The 26357-nt window shown below is 38.0% G+C and overlaps 1 protein-coding gene across 1 annotated transcript; it reads right to left on the bottom strand.

Moving 5' to 3' along the window:
* Positions 1 to 242: 242 nt before the first annotated feature.
* NPHP3 (nephrocystin 3) lies at positions 243 to 26056 on the bottom strand. The gene is made up of 27 exons (XM_042817458.1): positions 25709 to 26056; positions 25324 to 25449; positions 23911 to 24061; positions 22484 to 22636; positions 21075 to 21208; positions 20684 to 20844; positions 18633 to 18780; positions 18015 to 18089; positions 17302 to 17481; positions 15824 to 15927; positions 15005 to 15119; positions 14035 to 14178; positions 13409 to 13506; positions 12820 to 12922; positions 12115 to 12197; positions 10989 to 11127; positions 10279 to 10443; positions 9551 to 9648; positions 8599 to 8721; positions 8025 to 8214; positions 7645 to 7886; positions 7194 to 7269; positions 6247 to 6374; positions 4158 to 4398; positions 2348 to 2473; positions 1349 to 1464; positions 243 to 1147 (listed from the first exon to the last, which is right to left on the bottom strand). Exons 1-27 carry the CDS (start codon positions 26054 to 26056, stop codon positions 967 to 969), a joined length of 3948 nt encoding a protein of 1315 aa, XP_042673392.1. The 3' UTR covers positions 243 to 966.
* Positions 26057 to 26357: the final 301 nt, after the last annotated feature.

Raw genomic sequence — 26357 nt, 5'->3', positions numbered from 1 at the left:
GCATTTTCACTGAACAACTACAGTTGTTGAATCTGACAAGAGATTTACTTGTATACAATGATACCTTCAGATACATTTGTTTCCCAAGGAAACCAATTATTTTTGAAGAAGTCTCTTGAATCTGAGTGTATGGGGACTGCTGAATCACAGCCTGAGCCTCTGATTGATCACCTGAGGCGAGCACTGAGTCAGCCATGGAGCACAGGTGAAGGCAATTCAGCTGTGTGATGGAAGCGGTGGAGCCTGGCTGCACCTCTCCTAGACCCATTTAAGGGCTGACTGCCAGGGGGAAGGATCTCTTCTGGAGATCTGCTCCACCAGAGTTTCTCATGTGAGCCCAGGCTAAGGGTGAGTGTACCTATCATTTCTATTTCCTGCTTTGGTGTAAAGACATGGTAGCCAAGCTCTCTGTTATAGCATAGCATCTTATATTCATTAATTGTACACTAAGTTTGCTTAAAGATGAAATTACCTTGAAGGTAAAACTTTGGGTAAAACAATATTGTGACTTTTTCAAAACTTCTATTGCTTTAGAATTGATTTTACAAGCTTCTGAAGAGGTCAAGAAGGTTGATGAAACAAAAATACATAAATGCACTAAGCCAGGCTGTTACAACACAGAAGTAAGAACTACCGTATAAAATATATCCCATTGGTTCAGTTTATCTTGTTATAATCCTGGCACTTAGGCTAAGAGGTATTAAATCTATGATTTTGGCATTAACTATACCTTGAGCAAGTACCTTATACACATATCTGCATACAGCGGAAGAAACTCACTTTGTAGCACACAGTTCACAAAGTTAACGTGGAAGGATTTCAAGATTAAATGTGTTTTCCTGTCGTTCATGAAGACAGTCTTAAGTTCCAAAGTAGTAATTTAACCCAGGAAAAATAGGTTTTCTTAATAATTTTATATAACACAAAACAGCAATAGAAACTACCTTTTCTTTGAGCAGGTCTCTATCACCTTTGTCCAGGTTCCAGGAAAATGTTTGGTGACAATGCACTTTTTAAACTGAATGTGTCTCCACTTGATGAGTGTCGAGAAACTGCTTTTCCACCTATTAACAAAGTCTCTGCGTCCTTTATTTCCATGGCTCTCTTGTAAAGTTCAGCTGCCTTCTCAAAATCTCCCCCTTCATAGCTTTGGAGAAGAGTAAAACAAAGATGAAACAAACAGATAAAACTTGGCTCTCAGTTTGTTCACATTGAAATGCACACCATGCAATCAGCAAGTGTAATTAAGACTCCCTACTTTCCTAACACACAAGTCCAGTATATTTCTTTTTTATCTGCTACCCTTTATAGTAACATGATTTTATAGGGCTAAGGCATATAACCTTACCTGAGCACAGCCAAGTTCTTCAGAGTTTCTCCCACGCGGGGATGCATGTGACCAAAGCTGTCTTCATAAATCTTTAATGCACGCTCATAAAGAGGTAAAGCTTCAGTCTGCTTTTTCTTTGGGTATTAGAAAGTTGTTTGTTATAAAAGTGTATTACTTTTGTTACTGCTTTTTTCCTTACATAGTAGCAACATATCCTGGGTAGATATTCATGCATATTCAACAACCAGTAAGGTGCTTTGTATTCTACTGCTGGTAGATGAGGGTGATAATTGAAAATGTTAAAGCCACAAGCTTTCACTTGCAAATGCCATTCCCACTGACCAGTTCCCAGTTAGGTACGGTCCTCCTAGGCAGTCTTGGAAATCTCAATATAGTTACCAAACGCTCTTTAATTTTGCTGAAGCAGCTTTAATCACAGATTAAAACTGATGTGCAGATTGCAAAAACAAAGAATACAAGAAACAGCTTGTTTCCATTGACACTAATTAAGGAATTCAGTAATAAGTTGATTGCATTTCCTTTAAATCTCATATTAATTGTAGACTAAAGAAAAAAAATCAGCTGTAAAGGCTCTCAAATTTTTAGCTACACAGTGTCACAGCTGCTGCAGATGGGCACTCTTCATTCATGGACACAGATTTCAGAAGATTGTTACCCAGTGAGTCAGCAGCGGAGCTGTGCTTCATCATACCACAGTGACTGCCACTGCTAGAAATGCCATCTTCTGCTATTGTCCTATGAAGCATGTGGGCATTTTGAATAATCTACAGAGCATTAGCCCAATTGTCCTCATACAACACCACTCAGCAATTACTCATCCCCTGCATACACTTCCCTTGTCAAATATCCTTCCATTTTCTTTTAAATGAAACCTAAGTATTTGTAGGTTCTATATAGTTCCCTTATAAATGTGATTACATTACTTTGGTATTAGGTGCATGTCATTAAAAAAGCCCACAACAGGAATGCTAAGCACATCAGACATGACAAACTTACCATTTGACAATAAAGAACAGCCAGATTCACCAAAGCTGTTGCTACACTGGGGTGTTTGGGGCCAAACGACTTCTGTCGTATTTCAACAGCCAGTTCATACAGAGGAACAGCCTTGTCAAGCTTTCCCTACAAACAGCGCAACAAAAAACAATTCAGTCGTCTTGTATCAAAGTGATGAGGGTAAAAATCTATTTTCAACAAAAAGCTTGGACAAGTCTTACTGTTTCCAGAATAAGGGTTTAACTTCGGTCAATTCACAGTGACATTCCACACAGATTATTCTCTGTGAATAGTTATTAAGATTAATTTTCCAAAATACTGAGCATATTCAACTCCAGTTAATGTGTTTGCCAGCTATGTCTGCTGCTTCCTTTTTATTTCACTTTCTTCCACAAGAGTATAATTCAGAAGACTGCTAAAAAGAACTCAGTTGTACTTTTCTAAGTAATTTTCTCCATTTGCATTTCCTCATTCTGCCATAAATGAGAGCAGAGACCTTGTTCTTTGATCTAAAGTGCCTAAATTTTACTGACGAGATGGGAATGGGAATGTAGCTGCCTTCACTTAGGAGCAATTCTCAGTGCTGTTTGCACTGTCCTCTCTGGAACAGCTGTGGTGTTCAATGCCATATCAACAACCCATCACTTCCCATTCACCACATTGAGACTTTGACTTCTAGGCCAATTTCCCTAAAATTCTCCTCTCATATTCTAATCAGTATTAATGCAGATTATTTTTCCAGTATATGTTTTCTTCCCAATTTAATTTACTCATATATTAACCAGATATACTTCAGAAGTATGCTCAGGTTTTTATTATTAGCATTCTTCTATTTAATAGTATTGACAAGTTGTATAATGGTTCACTGTAATTCCAAAATTCAAATCAAACTTCCTCTTTATTTTTTTCAAAGCATCACTGTGCCATAGACTGAAGACAATCAGTAACAATTCTGGAAAAAAATATTATAATTGTCATTTTCTATATCTGTGATACTTGTCCCTTTTCTTCTATCACTCTTCTGTGCCATTAATTCACCACAAATTTTAACTCATGCAACTTCAAATTAGCAAAGAGCTGTTGGGTGCAAATATGAGTGCTTTTTCCAGTTTCTAGATGCATCAAAGTTAGAAGCTGAGGTGAGCAGAGAACATAAAATCCAAAACCATTTCACACACTTACAGTAGGAAATGATGAAACACAGAGAAGTAGAGACTTCTGTTAATGTTATTCCAGACAATGAATTTTGTGGGGAACGTAATTCTCATCTTTCACTGAATCAATATAAGCTTGAAGTGGCTTGGCCACACAGTTTGTTAAGTGCTCGCTCTCTCATGAGCCAGCCTTAAGTAAAGCACTGACTCCATCAGGAATCTTCAAGTTATTCTCACACTGTCTGTAAAGTTCAACGTTATTCTGTATTATCTAAAACACGATTTTTCCATCAAGACATGTCCCACTGAACTCTTGTATATGGACGTCGTGTACGAAACAGAACTCAAATACAGCTGGCAAGAGCTTCCCCCACTGCAACAAAAGCATTAGGTTTTAAGCAGATGAGAAATTCTCCATTGTGGTGATGAATACTAGACACTGTAAGACACTGAAGACGTTACTCACAAATAGCTTTCCTTTAAGCAAAGTGTGTCTTGAAATTGTTACTAGGCCTTTTGGAAACAAAGTCCCTTTGACATGCATCTTTTATACATGTGTGTACGTTATAAGACCCACTGGTTTTGTATGGAAGACTGACACTGCAAGCCCTTACATTATTTAGGTGATGTGAAGAGGTAGCAGGGTTGTTGCTTACCATCTTTTTGTACAGCACTGCCAGGTGTTTCACTGTGTAAGCCAAGGAGGGATGGTCTGGAGCCAGTGCTCTCCTCCTGATGTCCAAGGCTTTTTCATAGAGCTCCTCTGCCTTCTCGTAGTGCTTCTTCTCATTGTACAGGGCTGCCAGGTTGTTCAAAGACTGTGCGCAGTCGGGATGGCTGGGTCCCAGGACTCTTTCTCTCATTTCCAGGGAACGCTTCAGAAAAAGTTCTGCTGTCCTACAGGAAACATTTGTGCAGCAATATTTTAAAGCTGTTAATGTCTGTACAGGCTGATGTGACTGAAACAGAATAAACTCAGCCTCAGAAACTGTAGAAACCATGTAAGCCAGCCCTAAGAATCAGAGATAATTTACATGTTTCAGGGCAGTACTGAAGTACCGCTGCGAAGAACTGAAAAACCAGTCTAGAAGACTTCAGCAAACATTAAACTAATCCCATAGCTGCTTCATGATCAGGTGATCACATCTATCAGTTATGATGAGCTAGATTCTTATAGTAGAATCTATTTGAAAGTGACAATGTGGAAAAAACACTTGATGCCACCATTGAAGCATTTTCCAATCAAAAGCATTCATCTCACTAAAATAGTGTGCTACTACTCTATTATGGATTTACAGCACTTCCTCTAACACAAATAATCAGTGATCCCCACGTAATACTGGCAGCATCCATTATAATTGGGTTTTTTGTCATCCTGATGTTCACACCAATTTTGTGTGACTGTGGTTCCCATCAGTGTAGCAAATCAGAAAAATCCATTTCACATTAGAAAGATATTTATGTAGAACTGTACATACAAATTTGGAGCTCTAACACAGGTGTCAAATGGTGTTCTCCCTTCCAAGGACCATGGGATGAAGTGTGATACATAGTGTGATACGTAGCAACTGCTACTGAAACACACCCTTCTGCCATTGATTTCACTCTAATTGTATCAAATTATCAAGAAATTCAATCTTGGACTCACAGATTCAGAAGATACACACCAGCCATTAAAATTACTTAAACCTTCACCAGAACAAGGTTTATACTTTCACTCTCATGTGAAACAGCGGAGGTGTGTTTACTCTAGAAATTGGCTGCACTGAACTACATTTGAGCAATGTGGAATTTAAAATGATTCTGAATTCTGTATGAGATTAGATAGATACTAGTCCTCTATCATCAGCCAGTTTCATGTGGCTTCATGAGGGTAAAACAAAAGCAACAATGAAAAAAGCACCACCTATTTCCAACAGCTGTTACAAATCAGGGCCGTCACTGTAAAAATCTCACATTTAACAGAGATGCAGATTCTAAATTAAAATATATTACTGCTGTCTTCCAAGAACCACATGCAATTCAAACACCAAATAGAGGGAGAACATAAAAGCATTTTTAGAACTTACTCCTGTGCTTTTGCTGTGAACTTTCCTTTTTTCCTGGAAAGATTCAGCTCAGGAGAGCAGGACATAAGGTGACTCTACATTTCACTCATAACACACACTTCTAGGCTACTTTGTAGGCCCAAGAAATCTCTAACCATGCGATGAGGATCTGCACTGCACATGTCACTCTCCTTCATCGACACCCCTGCTTATCTCTACTTGCATTTAGAGAGCAGTTGTGCTGCTCCATCTTCCCCTTTGCCCTTAAAAGACCTGAGGATAACACGCACTGTGAATAAATATTTAACTCGTGATTTCTTGTGATAGTGATAAGTGATGTGAAAAACAACAATCCTTATGTTCAAAAATGAACGCTGCAAAGGACAGTGACAAAAATTCTGTGAGAGAGTGTATATTTTGAGAGAGAACTGGTACTTGCAACTCTGGCTAATTATTTTTAATCATGAAACATCAGTTGTGAATGCAGGAAATACATCACTCGTTAATACAAGCTACCAGCATCACGTCTATAAAATATGAGTGAATTTCACAGTAAACAAAAACAGAATGAACCACAGGCATCACCATAATGCACGTCTGACCAGGTCTCTACATTTAATATTAGTTCTCCACACCTTGCTTCCATGTGTGATCTACGAGAACACTCAGTGGAGGTGTCACAAAGAACACAACTTACTCAAGATTATTTTGCAGGTAATAAAGGACTCCCAGCTCATTGAGGGTTCGAGCATTGTCTGGTGTATCCTTGCCCAGTGTGAGCTCTTCCAGTTGCAGGGCTCTTTGACGTAGAAGAGCAAAGCCACACTACAGCAAAACACAAGGTAAGTCAACCATCACTACTTTCAAAGCTTGTCACTGAAGACAGAAAATTAGAAGACTCAAGTTTTACACCAAAGGAGCAAAACAATTCTACTTAATTCCTGTTCAATGGCATTCTGCTTACTTACAATCTAATGGTAATTTCACCAAACATGCTTCCAGGAAATTTAAGTTACTGTGCTGTATTACAGCTCTCTTTTTTCCTATATCATACATACTAATTTATTTAAATTCCACAGTTCAAATAACCAATTCAGATGAAATTCCTAAGTTTATAAACTTAAAAAAATAAAGCCAACCGCCTATCCTAAATGCCATTTCTTTAAAGTATAACTTGAGGCTTCACGTGGATCTCAGCTGCCAAACTAATGCTTAAAAACATGCAGCTGACACAGAAAAAAAAGAAACAGAAAAGAAGAAAAAACCTCAACGTGGCACATAATTCTGTTACTGGGATTATCCATTGCTGTAAGGATTCCATTCCATAGTATCTGTAGGATAAAGGCCTCTGTTATCTCTGGAGAATACCGTTCTCCATTGCTGTTTTGACAGCTAATTCTATCAGCAATAATTCTGCACCCCTAAAATGTATATACCCACTCCTTTCTTTTCTACTTCTCAGCTCCATACCAGTTGTCCTGATTCATCTCCACTTCCAGAGTAGTTTAAGGGCAGTTACCAAAGCCACTGCTAGGCCCCTCACTACGTCTTCAATTATCAAAAGCATTCGAGCATCAGATTTTGCAGGCACGCTTATCATCTGTTTAACAGAGCATTCCTTCTAAACATCAACCATTTCCTTACCAGACTGCCTTTTCGTCTTGCTGCTTTTTGGCGTATTTTGAAGGACTTTTTCCTCAACTGCTCAGCTTGTTCATATCTAAAAACAGTTATTTACAGTGTTAGGAGAATGCCAAATGTAGCTGGGTGTTCTGAAAAGCTTCTAAGTTATTTAAGTGCATAAGGAGAACTTAAGAATGTTGAAAAAAACTTTATCTTTTTGTTCACGATAAAGACAATCCAAAATGCCTTGGGCCAGACAACGCTCCTCCTTCATCTCTGACTTATTAGAAGTCAGAGCAGTTGACCTCTACTGGGTGGCCTGCTACAGGAATACAGAGGATATGCTTGTTGTTGAACTTAGGAAACTCTAAAAAAGAACTATAGAAACAGCTTGGCTTCAGGAAGAAAATATCTGCAAAGTTATTTTTGTAGCACTTTTACATTAAAGAAAAACCAGCGTTGTCAATCTTACTTGTTCTGCTTTTGGTACAACATGGCAAGAGCATCGAGTTCCCGGGCTACCCGAGGATGTTCAGCTCCATAAGCATTTTCAGAGATTTCCAGGGCCTGTTTATACAGCTGTTCCGCGTTCCCAAACTTCTTCCACTGAACATAAACTCCTGCTAACTGGTGAAGTGACTGTGCCACCCTTGGGTGGTCTGGATCCAGCGCAGTCTCTCGAATCTCCAGAGACCGCTGCAAAGGAGCTACAGCCTGTAACAGCGAGGTTCAGAATATGAACAGCAGGCAACATCTTGGACGCTACAACATTTTAACAACTGCAACAGAAAGCACACGATCAGCTCTGCTCAATTTCCCTCCTTGCTGTTACAAGTCTCTAAATGTACTCACCTGACTGAGAAGACCTAGGTCCTTAAGAAACCGTCCCAGGGTCTCATAAAGATCAGCCAGGCAGATCATACTTTCCTCTCCCTCACAGCTTTTTTCATATTCTTTCAGAGAGTCAAAATACTCAGCTGCCATAGAGCTCTTATCTTTCCCAACCAGCTGCCAGTAACTCAGCAATTCTGCAAAATGTCCCCTGTTTTAACAAGGAAATAAGAAGCTCATCTCATCTCTGACACCTCTCTTCAGATTGATGCTAGGTTAGAAGAATAGGGCCATACGAATGAGTTTTCTCTTTATGCTACAATCTGTTGAAACTGCTGCTGTTTAACAGTACTATTTACACCTTTATCAAAGCCCCAGAAATGAAAAAGTACATGATTTACATGAGAGCAGGATCACCACTGCATTACCATTTCAGCCTCTACTATTTAAGCTCCTTAAATCTATATCTACCATTTTCTGATTTATACTTTAAAGTAAATGATTATCAAATACTTCATATTTTATGTGCTTGATAAAAAAAAAAAAAAACACTTTGAAATGTTTATACCCCCCAAAACAGCGGCTAACTTTGTACCTTTTGTAAAGGTTCTGGGATACAAAGAGATTCAAAAGACACTTGTGTAGCTTTTGTTTGTCACCCTGCTGTTGGAAGAGCCAGGGAAGTTCATCTGCACTTCTCCAAGTCACTCGGTCTCGACTATTGAAAGAAAAGCCACAAAAATATTAATAGAGAGACCTAACACTACTCATGAGTGTGATGTGAAAAAAGGCAAATATACATGTACCGTGCCTGAGTGTTTAAATAGACAAACTGCTATGAGACCTATGTGCTCTTTTCTCACATCTTCATTCCACTGTTAACTGACAGAGCCCTGGAACCCCCAGGAAATCACAGAAAGCTTTTCCTCTCTCTCACATGGGCTAATCTGGATCTGCCAGCCTAACTGTAGTCCAGAAAATACTGACCCTTTATGCCTCCTCTCCCTGGTACACTGTGGCCCTGTAGGTTAGCTGCTACCCAACTCATGCTCTGAGCAGCAGCACTCCACAGCTGGGACACTGACCAAGGACTGTAAATGCAAATCCATTTTCAGTATAGGCATCAACTTGTAGCCTTTCTGGTATACTATTGGACCTCCTCTTATGTATGTGCTATTGCTTGCTGAATACAAAGTCTCTTTTCTCTTCAAGTTCCAAGAAACCTCAAATTTCCTAGCATTCACTAGGCGTTAAAAACCTACATGGGGTCAGTTATCACAAAATAACAGAAGCATTATATATTCACACCACAGATTATCACATGGTAACTTCTTTTCATGTATATTTCCCACTACTGTCCTCAATCTTTTCCAAGATTGAAAAGCAATATATCAGTAACAAACAGGACAAATGACAACAAGGCTTTTCTAGGGTTATTTTGCAGCAATTATTTACAATCTGGGTACAAAAAAGCATAATAAAGAAAAAAATATATCCAGAAGGCATAAATCCTGTGGTTCATCACATCTTGAGGAATTACAATCTACCTTAGCTGCATGGTGAAATAGTCCACAAGTTTTTGCCTGTAGGCTGAAATAACATTCAGACCTTCTTCCATATACTCTAATTTCACCATCTCCCAAGCCTGAAAGAGAATATAATTGAGAGAAGGAGTATTTGTTAAATACAAATGACATACAGAGAACTACAAAAGAATTTACTTAATCAAACAAGTCTCATGTTGCAAAATCTTCCTCCAAAGGCACTAGAAATGTTGTCATGCAGTACAGATTAGACCTGGCTATCCAGATAACATTCCCTTCTCCTTCAGTTCAGCTTGTTGTTATGGAACCAGTGTTTTCTAAGACACACTGAGTTAACATCTAATAGTCAGAAATTTCTGAATGCTTGAAATACCAGCTTTTCAACTGCTGAACAATACTGACCACCAGTGGTAACACAGCTCTAGTAGCTTTCAAAGTAATTCTAGCATCAGGAAAAAAGTTAAGGAAAATTGAATGAGCAAACACAGACATTAATAACTGTGTTAGTAATAACAACAGAACAGCAGGGATTAAGGGTGTCACAGGGCAAATGAACAGCTTAAATTTCAAGACAGAAAAATTAATTCTGAGTGTAACTAGGTATAAAGTTGACATAAATAGACTGAAACGTCTTTCCTATCTACCACAGTGCAGTCAAGACCAAAATCTGGACAAAAGCTTTTGCATTGGCAGAATTTCAATTTCACGTGTTTAGAACTAAAAAAAGTTACCTGGAGATGCTGGAACTTCAGCAAACCACAGCCATATGTCAGCATACACATTTTGTGCAGGCTGTGAATGAGTGAGGCTAGCACTGCAGAAGACAGCTCAGGATACAGTTCCATCAGCTCAGATTCACTCACACCATTGTGGCTAACACCAATGACACACAGTATCTGTGTAAAGCAGAAACAGAATCATAGAATCATAGAATGGCCTGGGTTGAAAAGGACTTTAATCCTAGTAAAATACACTGAAGGTGTTGCAAGAACCAAAGAACTTCTTGCAACTGTCAAGCATCATGTCCTAATTAAAAAATGAAAGTTAAACAGAACGAAGAAATTCTGTAGAGTCAGGAAGATGAATAAGAAATCAAACATACCTTGCCCTACATTCACAGAACATCATGTTTTGATTAGACTTACTGTGCTTAACCCTTTGGTCAAGCTATAAAAGGAAATGTTGATTCCACATCACATCTTAGTGGAGAAGTTTGGTTTTGCTCTGTGAGATAATGATTTACCTCACGTTCAACACAGAGAAGTCGTATGTTAAATAACAGCTAAAATTAGATTAATAAAATTTTCTGTCTATAGTTAATAATGCAACATTCCCTGAATTACACATTTGAACATATGTAAATTAGTGTTTACTTTTAATTTAAGAATAAATCTTTAGAGGAAACAATATACATTTCTTATATAGATCAGCCACTGCTTACCTCTCTCAAAAGACTTTTTTCCTTATCACTGCACAACGATTCTTGAATTGATCTCAGAACAAGCCTGTACAGGGACACTGTGTCTTGGCATTGGAAACACCGTTGAAGGGTTTCATCGATATTTCCTGCACTTCCAACACTGAGAAGATGGACAAAAAGAACGTGGTTTAGCATATTACATTTGGCTGAGCAAAACAAACAAAATTCCAAAAAGATCTATCTCAAAAATGCTCTGAATTTCCATTGAGTTCAAAAGGCTCACAGTACCTGGCAAGATTAAAAGCAGAAGAGCTAAAATTCCTGAAGCCACCTATTTGATTTCTCTTGAGTAACTGCAACATTTTTATTTCCAAGAAATGGTATGTTGCTGTGTTCTTTCCTCCAGCAAGAGCACAGACTAAGAACATCAGACTGGATGAAGATAAAACCACATGCTGCTGTTTCTCCTAATGCATTTACAAGGTGTGTTTTCAAGAGCAATTAAGCATTCCAGAACATAAAACAGCAACAAAAAGAAAGAAAGAAAATCACTCACCCAGAGTAAATTAGAATCAAATCTCTAAATTATAAATGGGGCTTTCTCAACAAGATGAAGTCTAGGTTAATAATAAACTAATGCACTTGGACATATTCTGTTGCACAAGAAGGAAGACTAATTTTCTCCACAGCAGGAATTAGACAGTAAAATATCGTGTGTGGGATGTTAAACTAAACAAACATTGAACTCTATTTTAGCCTTAAAATCTATGAGGCAAGCTATCTAGTGCATCAGTAAATATAACAGACCTGAATTAAACCATTTAACAAAACAATAACATTCTCCAAATGCCACTAAAAGGCATTAAGGTAATTGCCATATCTAGAAACTAAAGGAACAAAACAAGGAAAGAAAAATAGAAGGATACATTCAGATTCACTTAGTATCAAAATGGCAGAGATTATATACCCCCATTTACTCCCACTGCATTTCCAATCAGTGACGTGGGAAAACTTCAGACACTGTTCTGCTGTTTCTTCTTAGCAGGATTCATTCTATATTAAATGACTGTTTTTCAAAATGCTCACAAATCTACTCACAACCTTCTAACCCAGCACTGACCGTAACTGCAGGATTATCTGTACCTACCGAGCAATGGTTTTGCCCAAAAGAGTGACATACAAAGCATTGCAAGTTGTGGCAGAACGACAATGTCTCTCAAGCTTCTTCTCCTGTAAGATTTAAAAAAAAAACCTCTGTGAGCTAAGATAAATCACACCAATAAGTAGTTCATATTTTGACAAGAAAATAGGAGTTCCAGATACGTTTCCATTTATAACATTTGAAGAGTATGACATGAAACTAGTGCCCAATTACTGGGTTGTTTTTCTAGATATCAGAGCATGCAAGTTAAAGTTTCCCTTCTAGTTTAGGATTAGAACAGTTAGGATCTAATCACTGCGTCTCTAAGGATGAGGATTACCTCACAGAATCAATCTCCAAGGCAAAGGGGTGAAATAATTTTTCCGCACTTAGTCAGTCACAGTTACATTATTATGCAATACTAAATCTTTTGTGAGTCTAAAATGAAAGAACATGTTTACAGCAATATGGGCACCATACAGTTCTCCAGTTAATAATTTACACTGTTCCATCTGTGCTTTGATGCTATGAACCACGAGGTTAAAAAAAACCAAAACCATTAAAAAAAACCACCTCAAACTGCATTCTATTTTGAGCAGTATTACTTAGCTAAATATATTACTTTCTTTTGGCAGCTGTACTTATTTCATCTTTCCATGTTTTCATCAGAAGTTTTACTAAAGTATTTTCAAAGAACTACAAAAGACTTACCTGCTCTTTAGTCAATTTAACATTCACAGAGCTACATTCTGCACTAATGAGAGCTTTAACGTCTTTGGAATTCAGTGGATCAAGATGAAGAGTAGGCCACAACCTTCAGTAAAAGAGAACGAAATTATACTCAGACCTGATTAGATGGCATATAAAGAGTGGGAAATAAAATACATCAAAGTTCCATAGTTTTTAATGATGGATATCAAATCAGTAATTGAACTTACTCCCTGCCACTAAGAAATTCTAATGATCACTGGCCAAATTTCCACTTTTTTTTTCTGGGTCTACATCACAGTATTGTGGTTCCTAATATGCACGTGGCTGTGTTTAGTGTATCTTCCCATACGGTCACACGGATAAATCCATCAGAATAAAACAAAAATCTGGTTTCGTAACAAATAAAACTGTCCTCACTGCAGCTACCGTTGAAAAGCTTCCATTAGACTCAACAGTTGCAAAACCTTACCTATTGATTACAATTCCAGGCCTTAATAAATCTGACCATTTGCTCTTCAACTAGTAACTTGAATTTAAAACAACTACTTTAAGACGTGCTACTTTGAAACATCTCATAAACATAACATACCTCCAAGCCTGTGGACACGTTTCTACATTCACTGATACGATCACTCTCACATTCACTGGCAGTGGATCTATCAGCCATTTCATATGCTTTTCAGCTTGCTTAAAAACAAATTTTGATCACTGAATACAAATGCTCAAAACAAATGCCAGAAGTTGATAGGTTTCATTCATTACGCAGCTCAGAGAATGGAGTCTTGAGTTCTCCAGTGCAGAGCTACAAATTGTTCATGATCTGATTCTTGAAACACTACTAAATGATCCAGTGATATGGACATTACATAAAGCAGATAGAACACCACTGTTAACACGTTTACTTTGAAGACTGGGCTACTTGAGTGCCCAGGAAATAGTTCACAATGAAGAACTTATACATATATATAAATATATCTGGGCTGCTCAAAAACGAAGGTGTTAAAAAGGTAATAACAAAGCAAAAAAAACCCTGCAAATCTAGTCTATAAAACTGAAGACTATTTTACTTCATCTGCCCTTCCCGCAAATTACTTTAAATGTGCTCATTACACTAAAGAAAACATTTATGTTTCTGCTATGCAGATATAGCTGAACCTACAGCAATAGTCAAAGTTTCTTTTGGAAAGACAAATGCTAAGCATTCTGCAAATATACCTGTATTTGGTCAACAGAATCGATAATTATAATTATGCTGCCTTGATGACGAGCAGAAAGTTTCTCCAGCCAGCGGGGAAATTCTTCCAGAAGTTTAGCTGGATCCAAGGTCAGAGGTGACACTAACCAAGAATGTTGCATAAGCTGCAGAATTATAAACAAACATAACAAATTTTACCTTAAAAGTCAACTATAAAAGTTGAATAAAGATCCACAGACACAAAAGAAAAAAGTTATGTAGTGTTGGGGTAATTCCAGTCAAGTTCACATACGATTCTCCCAGTTTATATAGAACACACAAAATTTATTGAATTCATTATATAATTCTATAAGGAGAACTTGTGTTTACACAATGGACAAAGGATCTGGAGACTTAAAAGGACTTCAAAGTTGCACAGTTAAATAAGGTAGACTTCTAAAATACATGAGAAAATTGCAAGGAGCACAAAATTTGTTTCATTTTCCTAAAGGTTTTATTACGAGAAGTCTTTTTTTTTTGCCACCATATGAAGGAAATAAGAGTTCAGACCCTGGCACAAAAATACTTTTCATTTATTTTCCAAACATCTAACACAATTAAAAAAATAATTGGACGTAGGAGAGATACTAGTCTAAGAACAGAACAGTGCCACCTGGCAAATCTAGCCTCAGATTCCTACAAACATATAAGAGATACTATCTGCTTCTCTGGCAGAATGGCAGAAAAATTTGGAAGAAGCTTATGTGGCTTTATAAGCTATCAGTATCTGTCACTGGAAGTGTAACTATTACAGATATCCCAAAGATACAATTTAAGAGATCTTCATTCCATGCGTAGTTTCAATTTCCCCCCCCTTCCATAACGTCTTACACTTTCATTGCTCTTGATGGATGTAGAAGAACCTGGAGAAACGTTCCATTTGATCTACACACAGACAATGGCACTTTGCAGTGAATCAGGCAAAGCAGAGTATGTAATAATACAGCATACCTTTAAAGTAAGGCGTTTAATTATTAATGCAGATTCTGAACTGGTAGACATGGGCCTCCCAACAAAGTGATAAAGAATCAGAGTGTTTGGTGAATGCTTCTGTTGCAAGTGAATCCTACAGAGAGAAGTAAAAAACAACAATGAAACAATGACAACAATAACACAAAAAAATAACACCTACTCATAACAGTCTATTTTTGCAAATGTAACTTTAATTATGAGTTTTGCCAAAAGGAGGTAGAATGTCTGAGCTAGAGGTGTTCAGTGTTTATCTTACAAAATGTCAGATGTTTTCTGACGTATAAATGAACCTTTTATGTCTGTTTTCACTTTTGCTCCACCCAGAACCAGTGGCCATTAACATCTACCCTTTGTAGCACTGGATATTCACATGATACTGAACTTTTTAGAAGTAATGGCACTATCAATTTATTTTATGACAGAAAATCTCACTATAACCTAGAAGTGACTGTAAAATGTATTGCTGTGATAAATTATTTGGTCTCATCTTTCATTTATTTGAGTGAAAAAGACTCCAAAGGACTGTTTTAGGTAGAAGAGAAGGGCAACACTATGAGCTACAGAAACCACCTATGTATGCTGCACAAGGACAGATAACATCAGAGCTTTGCAAGCATCTCTGCTTTACCTCTTATCAAATTGATACAATATTTTAAATGTAATGGAAACATTTTTCTTGAATTTCATCAAAAACGACAAAAAAAGATAAAAGAAAAATAGGAAAAAAGATAAAGGGGAAAGACAAGGAAAAGTTGAATTTAAAAAAAGTAACACTTTTTTTTTTTTTAATTACAGTACCATTTTGACAAAAGGAGAGATTTCCCAGAACCTGGTCCTCCTGATACAAGCAGAGGTGGAATTGGTGCTGGTGCTGCTACTAGGTCATTTAGACGTTCAAAATACTATAAAAAAGAAATAACCATTGTAAACATTCTGTTGTTTGAGAATAAAACATATTGCTTGTTACTGTACACCATCCAAAGACTACACTTCTGTGCAAGTTTATTAAGATAGAGAAATAAATACTAAAATATAGCAAATGCAAAAGGAAATAACATCTATAATGAAAGCTCAAATCACAAGGTCTATAATCTCTTGAATAAAGTGTAAAGTACATGCACATTTTTTTCAAAGCCTGATATATTAAGCACTTCCAGTGCTAATAAACTGAACTGGAGTTAATATACCAAAGCAATTGGGTACTAAGGCTTTTTTCCCCTCTCCACGTCTCAACTACTCCTCTGTATTGGATACTTTAACTAGGACAAAGCCTTCAAAGTTTGCATCTGGCATGAGATTATGAAGCCACTAAGCACACAAAAGTAATGTTTTCTTTCACACATGGAAGACCAACAACATTATGGTAGAGTTCAGGATGACTTAATAGCAAAACAAAATGAAATGCCCTTATTTCGCTTCAAAGAAATATTCTGTCTGCAAATAAGTAGAAGCACATTAAGATACACATATATGTTTTCTTTTAATATTCTATTATTTACTGTCCTGGTATGTAGTAAAATTAGCACCATCCTCCAATTCACTGCCAATAAATGAACAGCAAAGTAAAAGAATAAACAGTACTAGTAAAATTCGGATCCTAATTTATAATAACACAGAAACTGCATCCTTACACTACATCACAGCATCAAAGAATGCTGCCCATATCAGATGTGACATCACTTTCCATGAATTTAATGCTTTTACTTTCTAAGTTTTATTATACTTCCCCTTCCCCTGCATATATCTGCTCTTGACACCTTCATATTGAGACACTTTAAAATATTATTTCCAATAACAGGGTAGTACCAAGTCATTCAGTACCTCTTTACCTTTAAATTTACGTTATTTTCAAATACCTCTGCTTGTACAATGAGATGAAATCTTTGCATTAGCCATCTGCAAAAAAGCCTGACTCCAGATGTCAAGATAGAGCTCCAATTTCCTTCAAAAAAAACATTCCGAGCTTTTCCTGATTGATATTCAAAGCCTAAAAGGAGGACACTCAATTTCTGGCACATCATTCTAGTGCTTTTCCCCAGTGTAGAAACAACAACTGCTTCTTCATCAATGCCATTCAACAACAGGCAAACTGGCATCTCTCCCAGAAAATAAATATGCCATCTATATAAGACATATGGCTTCTCCTGGCCTAAGGAGTAGCAGCCACAAAGATGCTCTCAGACACAACTTCTTCAGTAGAGCTACATCTTGCCTCACAAGAGAGGGAAATGAGTGATGGCTTCCTCTGCATCCATATACATTTCCAGTGTACCTACTTTCTCAAATCCCAGTTCACATGTTGAATTAGAGGCTTGCTGAAAAGCTTCCATCTGTTCCTGTTCATCATGTGCATCCCACAGTACATCACCAAAAACTTCTTCTTCGGGAGCAGTGGATTCTTCCTTATTACCCAAATCTTTGCCTTCTTGTTCTGTCATTTCACAGCCCAATATATCCTGAGTGACACAGAATAATGTGGAAACAACCACAACTATAATTTTTAGAAGTATAGATATTTACAGTGTAACTTTCAATGCCAGGGTGTATGAGTGCTACTCTATTAACATCAGTGTGCTCATTTCCTTTCACACTGGCAGGGAATGTAACTGAACAGGCTACTACATGAATCAATCACAGGTCTCTATAAACTAATTTCACTCTTCTGCTAGTGGAAGCAATACACAACAAGGATGGTTAAGGAGAGAACGGACTATGCAATCTTTTATTATTCCATGATTGGAAACATCACATTAACAGAGAATTTAGTCCAATGCTCAACCCCTCAACCATGTTATTCCTGCTTCTTTGCATAAAGATATTGCTTAGTTTTGTATTTTTTGTTTTTCCATTCCAAGTTTTCCTGGACTAGTGGTGTAACACAAAAAGAACATCTGAATTACACTGAATCAGCATATCACAATCACACTGACAGCATCTGAGATCATAAATCTGAGTAGGAAAAGAAGCTGCAAAGCATGAGGTACCCTACCTGTTTAATTATCTTCTCCACACAAGTATAGATCTCATATGTTCCTTCCTCCACGTCTCCCACATGATCAATCATCTGAAAAAATAAATGAAGGATGAAGTAACCCTGAATCCAATTGGGATCAATATTCAGGACTTAAAATATTCCACAACACATTTAAACTCAATTCTGTTGTACTCCTCAGGTAGGCCTCACTTTGCTTAAGCATTTAAAACTTTGGTATTCAGTCTCAGCTGTCCTCAACAGTCCTCTCTACAGAGAGAGATCATCTATTCTGAGATGCAAAGAATCTCTCTGGAGGTACACGCATGTCTTCAGTGGCTGCAGAGGGACCTTAGTTAAATACCTTTGCCTTTTACATGGCTAAACATAGATGAGAAATTCCATCCCTACAGTACAGGAATTTTTTTCAGTAAAACTGCAGTGGTTTTCTTTCCCCTGACAATGAAAATTTCATAATCTTCATAAATTTCAGATTCAATTCCTTCTCATATAATGAGTATCCAGAGCAATGAGTGTAATGTAATTTCTCTGAATATCTTAGACTACTAACATTTGATCTTATTCATCGCAGGAAAGTAAGCCTTTTAAAATTTAACAGCATTTGAAATATCATACCTTTGCTTTGTTCACATAAGAAATTTGCTCAATTAACTGCTGCACTGAGTCTGAGCTGACTCTGTCATCACCCATTCTGTGGTAAATCAGACGGGGTTTTTCTTCTGGATTTTTCAAGAAGGCTTCTTCACAGTCTTCCAACAAACAACTAGATTGGAAATCAGCATTCTTGTGCTATATTACACTGCTGTAGTAAATAGCTCAATCAACACAAGATCCGAAGATGGGTTTCACTGCAAAATCTAATTCAAAAGTCATATCTATTTACAACAAGGATAACCAAATGTTTCATCTGAGAACTTAAGATAAATCCAGAAGCAAAGAGCATGTAAAAGAGAAATTCATGCTACTTGTACTACAAATACGAAAACTTTATTAATTTTTATGGTCAATGCTCTGTAAATTAGAAGTCTATCTTCCCATCATACCAAAATGCAGAGTGAAAAATAATTGCTCTGTATGGAAACAAAATTGATTCACACATGATTAACAAATACCATATATGCCATGCAATCACCTCTCTGAAGTCTCTGTCTTATTCCTTGAAGAAGGAATACCCGTTATAAGGAACAGTCCATTAGCATTTGTAAGATGTAGGGTAGTCCCTTAGCTAATCTCCAAAGCACTTAGTATGCGTGAAGGAACTGATACCATGGATATCAAACTGAGCAATCTACTGCTGTTCCACAACTGCGTAACCTGGGGATGCTGACATAGCAGACAGGATTTCTCAAGTATTATTTTCTTCATATGAGCACTATGAGTTTCATCAGAGATTTTGTAAGAGAAATAAGTGAATATTGCTGGCAGAAATATTCTCCTGTGTTGTTGATGTGTTTTGCTGTTTCCTTGGTTTTTTGTTTGTTTGAGGCTTTTTGTGGGGGGGAGGAGGGGAATTAATTGTGACGTGTAGGTAAAGCTGGGTTATTTGGCAGCAGTGTTCTCCTGGGGGGCAATGGCCTCTCAGCAGCTGACACTTTCTCAGAGAACAAACATGGCAGCTGCAGCCCAACTTCTATATGAAAACAAAGAAAATAATCTGTGGTACCTGGCTGTTCCCTCATGCACTCGACTACTGTAAATCTGAGCTACTCTTGTCTTAAGCCAGCTTTTAGTTCTCTGGGGAGAGATGTTTTACTTACAGAACCAGCAGGTCTAGTTAATACAAGATACCTTCAATAATGCAACAGCTGTGAAATCTTCAGCTTCAAGATCTGTCCCTGATCTGAAACTTGATGCATATCACTACTTACAGATTCTTGCTTCCATACTGCGTTTTGGAATGATTATTCCATGAACTTTGATATTATGTTTTCTAATCCTTTTTTATCTCTTTTTCAGCAAAATTTATTCTCCTTTCTCCCAAACCATGAAAACCAAATTTTCTGCCCAAAATTCCCAAATAAATGCACAACAGAAATGAACAGTCCTAATACAATTCTAAGAATATCTTCAGTTCAGTGTTTTTCATTTAGTGAGTTACGTTTCATCTAGAAGATGAGGCAAATACAACAAAACACTGAAAAAATGGAACATGCTGCATCACCATTTGCCTTAAAACACTGTAAGTTCAGTAAGACCATTTGTAGACAGTTGGTGCAAGGTACTGCACAGAAGAGCTGCGAAATCAGTCCAGAAAGAAGCTGAAGACAAAAGATTATAGAGGACAGAATAAAAGCAAAAACAAAATACTATGGGCAGGTGTAAGGATAGATAAGCAAATGAAAAACACTGAAGACATTCATGCCAGCCACTTTGAATTCCTAAGATTTCAGCAACATGCCTGGCAGAATCTCTTCTTGGAAAGCAAAACATTTCCTTATTACAAAGACATGTTTCATGCTGTATTTTAACAGAATCTACAGATACAGGAAAAAGTAAATGACAACAAAGCTGATACGTTCTTTTAACTGTTTGCACCAGTAAATATCACTCAGAAGATGCTATCTCAGGAAACGTACTCAATAAAGTATCACAGACATTTTAATAAGCTATGCACTCCCCATAAGTTACCAGTTTCCATTTGCTTTCCCAGCCTAAAAAACACTTACCTTGGCAAAGTCAGGTGTAGGAGCAAAATGACTAATGAACTTTTTTCAATTTCCCATTTTCGTACTTCTTTAAAATGATTTTCATTTTCTGCTGGAAAATGAACAACTTGAAAGAAGTAGCCCATTGTTTCACAGATTCTTTGAAGTTTTGGTGAGTAGTTCTGAAAGCAAATTTGAATAACTGCTTTATTTCTATATCTGTACAGTGCTAAGGACCTCCTAGATAAATCTCAGTATTTTTCTTCTATAAAATTTCTTCCCCTGAAGTCCTTGACAAAAGACTTGCTCTGAATTCACAGAACTCAACATAGTTACCAAAGCTTTTAAAAAATATTAGAGACATTTCTGAATAAGTATCACAAGGGAAACAAAAAGTTTGTCAGGTACTCACTCTAATGAAGATTTCCACTTCTGGTTGAGTCTCATTAGTGCTAATAATAAAACATCTCACAGTGTTACTCCACAGAGAGTGGGAAAACAGAGGAGTAACCTGTAATATACTGGCAACAGCAGCATCCCAGTCATCTGCCAATAAAAAAATGAAGTCAGGAGATCTCCATATCTGATTATGCTGGATAATGGATAAGTAATCATCTCTTAACATTATTAATACTACATTTAATTTCAAATAGTAAAAACCTTTTTACATTTGTTTTCATTTCAAAAAAAATGAATTTAGAGAACACGTATAATCTGATAGCACCATATAATTTGATAATATGGTAAAGCAGTATTTTAAAACATATAGGTATTATAATTATAAGGATATTTCAAATAGCACTGATGAAACGTGTGCACAAAAATCACGTTGATGATTGCAAAATAAATGAAAGTATGCAGGAAGTATTACAAACTTCCATAATCAAACAACTACTTTTTTTCTTTCTGATCTGCACGCATTTCAATGAGACCAAGCCAGTCAATGAAGGTGAAACACAGAAGCACCTCTTCTTGAGACAGAGTGCACAGCAGAGTTCTCTGTTTGTACTACATGCCAATTCACTACAGCAGTAACTAACTTTAAAACTTTCCTAAGTTCTTCATTTTGTGGTTCATCAGTCTTTCAAGCTTGAAATACATTCCCCTTTCAGTACCGAATGGCTCTGTGGAAAGATTAGTACAGGAAGCTGGAGCTATCACAGAGCAGACTCTCCCCTCCCACCTTGTAAGCAAAAACTTCTGAATCAGAGCCTTAAGGACTGAAGAAAAAAGGGAGGAACTGCCATGCAGGAAGGGTTCCAGGGCCAACAGTGAGGAAAAAGAGAGCAGTGGAAGGCAATTTGCAAGAGGCAATTTGGGGAAACAAAGTTAAAAAGTAACAATTATTGTTAACAAAATATCTAACACTGATTCATATAATAATGTATCCTTGTCACGACATAGTATTTCAATAAATTGAACCCTAAGAAGAATCAGAAACTATGTAAATGAGAATATGAGAAAAAAGGAATACACTTTATGCCAACACCAACGTAAAATTCCCAGTCAGGAATTTGAGAATTTTAACCAAAATGGAAAAAAAGAGAGACGGTCAATACTGGAAGAGATAACTGTCTTCCTTAATCTACATGAGGAATGGTTTTGGTTTTTTCACAACCAGGAGCTGTTCACTACTATTTGCTAAACTCAATACTGCACATACCATAGCTACCAAATATATTAAACACAACTTGGCATGTACACAGATTCCTTCTGTTGTTACAAAGAAGTATCTCAGTTCTTCCATCAAATTATGTAGGAATGGATACAAAAAGGACATAAATACATACTGTCCCAATAATATAGTTCCCCATTACTTACCCCTGTTTATATTTGCAAATGGTCCCTCAACATCAATAGAGCTGTGAGCAAATTCAGGTCCCCTGAAAGACTGCTGAAGTTGCATCATACTGCCCATGGATGGCTCACTTCCCAAGGCTCCTCCATTCCAATATTCAGATTGAGCCCCAGCAGCTAAAAATTGGAAGGGGGAAAAAAACACCAAAAAACAAACAAATAAACAAACCAAAACCCCCTTCATTATCACTAAACAGGGCAAATTATCAGTCTTAAATATTTGAGCTGATATCACCTATCACAAGCTACTGAACGTAATTCTTTCTCCTTTAGCAGTTTTGCTCTCACCTCTGTGTGCAGCAAATAAAAAATACTAATCTGAAGTTACTAGGAAGCCATACTAGTGAAGGGTGAGGTTATTTGCTGTTGCTTGTTATTACATGGATTGCTCACATCAGTTGGGTTCAAATGCTGTCCTGGATTACAAATCAGGAAAACTGTTTACAGTATTGATGCAGCCATTTGTTCACATCACAAAACTGACAGCTTTTGTTCAGAAATGTTCCAGAACTGAAACAACACAAAGGGGGTCTAGGTCAGGACTGAAATATATCTTCTGTGTTTTGTGAGACAGCATTCACAGCATCTCTTTGTAATACGTACGCATTACACTTCTGTCAAACTGTATCAACTCCCAAGACATCAAATATTCTTTAATGAAGGTAAACAGAAAATGGAATAAGACTTAGAAAAATATAAGGGAAGTGTGAATTCAAAAACGAATGTAAGACAAAAGGCAGAAACAAACACTTGTACCACCATGGTTCATCAAATGGACAACAGGCATGCAAAGAGCCTTTCTTTGTTAGCAGGTATCTCTTATGGCATGTATGAGGTTTTGTCTTCTGTTTCATTAATTTTGCAAGGGTTTCCCTTTCAAAAAATTCTCCAGCAAAACTGCTCTTTTGATTAGATCACGTTTGTTAAACAGCTAGCTCTGCTACTTTGAAAAGTACAGCATCTGAGACTGGCACATTTCATCACAGATTTACAGACTGAAAGTCAACCCAAGATTCCCTCTGGTTTCAACTGTACTCTTTTGGATCCTCTAGAACATAATCTCCCAGATCTAGATTAAGAAAACTCAGAAGAAAGCTCAGAATAGACTGGAAACTCAGAATTGTTCATAGAACAATTTTATTTTAAGTCACCATTTCTTTATTTCTTGACAGTGTTATATTTCCTTCATTGATTCATGTCTAAGACCAGAAAACTGGGGCTTCCATAATATAAACTATATATGCAAAGTCAGCTCCTTTAATTCTCTACAATATTTTTTGTTGCTTTTCAGGCTGGATTAATAAGCAGAAGATAATTTTTTGCCTTCTGTTCTACTATTCATAGACTTTCAGTCACGTTACAACACTAAATACTGGGGACAAAATTCTCACCTGTGACATCTGTACAGTTGTCATCAGAATCAGACTCTTCAGGATCAAACACTTGGATTCCTTGGGCCTGGAGTCTCTGAAGTTTTGCTTCTAGGTCCCGTTTGGCCCTCAGCAAGTCCTGAATCTCATTTTCTTTTGTTTCCCTAAAAATCTACAGGTGGAAAAAAAAAAAAAACAACTAAATTTGAAATACAAACCATTATCTTTTGAAATACAATATCAGATTCCTGAATCCTTACTAAATGCTTTCAACTGTAAAGATAAGATTCTAGTACTCATTTAGCAGGGAAAAAAAAAAAAAAAAAAAAAAAAAAAGCAGGAGAATGTGAACAAAAACCAATCAGAAGCCTATAAATGAGCAAAAAAACAGTTAAAAATTATCTGACATTAAAATTTTACCATTTTAAAGCTTAGCATACTATTCTGAATGTTAGGAGTCCACATTAGTATGGGAAGTTCATTAAAAATGAGAAGCATTTTTCCTGACCTTTTAAATTAAGTGTCTTCTGAAATCAATGCATGTGGTAATTTCCTTCAAAGGTTCTCTTTTAGTTTTCCATGTATTTTTAACATTTACATATAATCTTGTATTTAGTTTTGACTATAGTGGCAATTTAAATTTCCTAAAATAGAAAGCAATTGAGCATTCCAGATGTCCTATTTTAAAATATTACCATCACAAAAAGAAGGAAACAAGAAACTAGATTTAGATAGAATGACATTAAATCCTCTTCCAGTCTCATTTTCTTAAATGAAGTCAACAACAGTTCTTTTTATGTATCTGCTAAATATGAACACCTGCTATAATTAAAGATACAAAGAATCTTGAAAACAATGCAAAACTGAGGTCTGTTTCCCTGTGATAGGTGGTGGAAGTACCCTCATAAGCAGTAAAGGAAAAGCAGAAGTATCAGTTTGACTTTTCCTCTAAGCTGTACAAATGCTTTTCTCTTCAATGGTCTCTCATACTTCAGCAGCCAAGAGAGATGCACCAATATACACCTCAGTGTGAGTTTGAATTCTTACATTGCTAAATATAAGTAGATTCAGAAACAAATGTCTGTGTTTCTTCAGCATGTGCCAATTTGAGGCCCACATTTTCCTGTCACTCTCGGGTATGAAAGTTGCAAGAATCTGTGTTGGAATAACATAGGAATTTAGTTTAGGACATACCTCTGCATAATTTACTTTAGTATTTTAAAAGCTGTTTTCTGCTTTTTCTCTTAATCTCACGGAGAAGTTTTGGTAGGATTGTCTGGAAGGAAATAATCAGCTGCAACCACAATACTGCAATCATTTTAGGGCAGGTCTTCATGAACACTGTTCTAAAGATATTCCTTTAGGGAATGAGTCTAAGTGTCAACTTTATTGACTTTTGATCATTTTCCCAAGAAAAGAAAAGTCAGGCCATACCTTGAACTGCCTTTTGACTTTGTCTCGATCGTGTTCAAACGTGGCGGCTCTTTCCATGGCTTGGTATTTAGCTTCTAACGCGCTTTCTTTCTCTCTAAGTATTTTCTGGTAAGTCTTCTGAAGTGCCTGAAAAGATCGAATACACCATTTTACCGAGAGAATAGCAATAAACGGTTTTAGCTCACTTTCCAGCTAGTAAACGCCACATCTCGATCCAATGCTACCCCACAACTCTCCTTACTCCAAGGAGATGCCAAGCCCTGCCAAGAGAGAGGCACGACGGCTCCCAGCCCGGCTCAGGGACGCGCGACGAGCCACCCACAGGCTCTCACCTTCCCGCCACAGCCTTCCACGAGAGCAGGACAGACCCAGAGGCTGCGAATACCTGCAGCTCCGCGCGCAGCCGCTTGTTCTCCCTGTCCAGCTTGGCCTCCTTCTTCACCATGGAGGCCACCTCGTTGTTCTTGCTGACGCGGAAGATCTCGTACTCTTTCTTCAGACGCTCGTATTCGGCCACGCACTCCAGCTCCTGCACCGAGGCCGTGGACTTGAAGCTGGCCCCGATCAGGCCGCCGGGCCGCGAAGCGCCGACGCGCCGCAGGGAGCCGCGGAGCAGCCGCGCCTTGGGCTTCACCTCCACCGGGATCTCGCAGGCCTCGCCGCCGCCGTACGTGTCCTCGATCACCTCCCCGACCCCGCCCGCCGGGCTCACCAGCGACGACGCCGTCCCCATGGCTGGGGGGGCCGTCGCGGCGGTGGGAGGGTGCCCAGGGAAGGTGCCCGACGGCGGGGCCGTGCCCCGGGCCGTCCGCTGCCTCCCTATCCCGCCCCGGCCGCCGCCCCTCAGCGCTCCCCCGGCCCGGGGGCCGTGGCTCGCTGCTGGCGGCCGGACGAGGAAGGGAGGGCGGGAGGAAGCCGCCTCCCTCTTTCCCTCTCTCCCGCCCCGTCCCGCTGGCTGGCGGCCGCGGGGGGAGCGAGAGCCTTCCCTGAGGGAAGGAGAAGGGCTGAGACGCGGCGGGAGAGGGCGTGGAGGC

The sequence above is a fragment of the Centrocercus urophasianus genome, unplaced genomic scaffold (genome assembly GCF_019232065.1).
Source record: "Centrocercus urophasianus isolate 14NV4802_14NV808 unplaced genomic scaffold, USGS_Curo_1.0 seq_16, whole genome shotgun sequence".
NCBI classification, from domain to species: domain Eukaryota; kingdom Metazoa; phylum Chordata; class Aves; order Galliformes; family Phasianidae; genus Centrocercus; species Centrocercus urophasianus.
Note: the sequence above shows the minus strand (reverse complement) of the source record. Positions and strands in the feature narration are given on the sequence as shown.

Excerpts from the sequence above, each read along its gene's own strand:
- NPHP3 (XM_042817458.1), bottom strand. The coding sequence starts at position 26,056 with ATGGGGACGGCGTCGTCGCTGGTGAGCCCGGCGGGCGGGGTCGGGGAG. Across the intron at positions 14,179-15,004 it reads TTAAACGCCTTACTTTAAAG|CTTATGCAACATTCTTGGTT; the intron begins GTATGCTGTATT and ends ATAATTCTGCAG. Across the intron at positions 11,128-12,114 it reads TTGGGCAAAACCATTGCTCG|TGTTGGAAGTGCAGGAAATA; the intron begins GTAGGTACAGAT and ends CCATCTTCTCAG.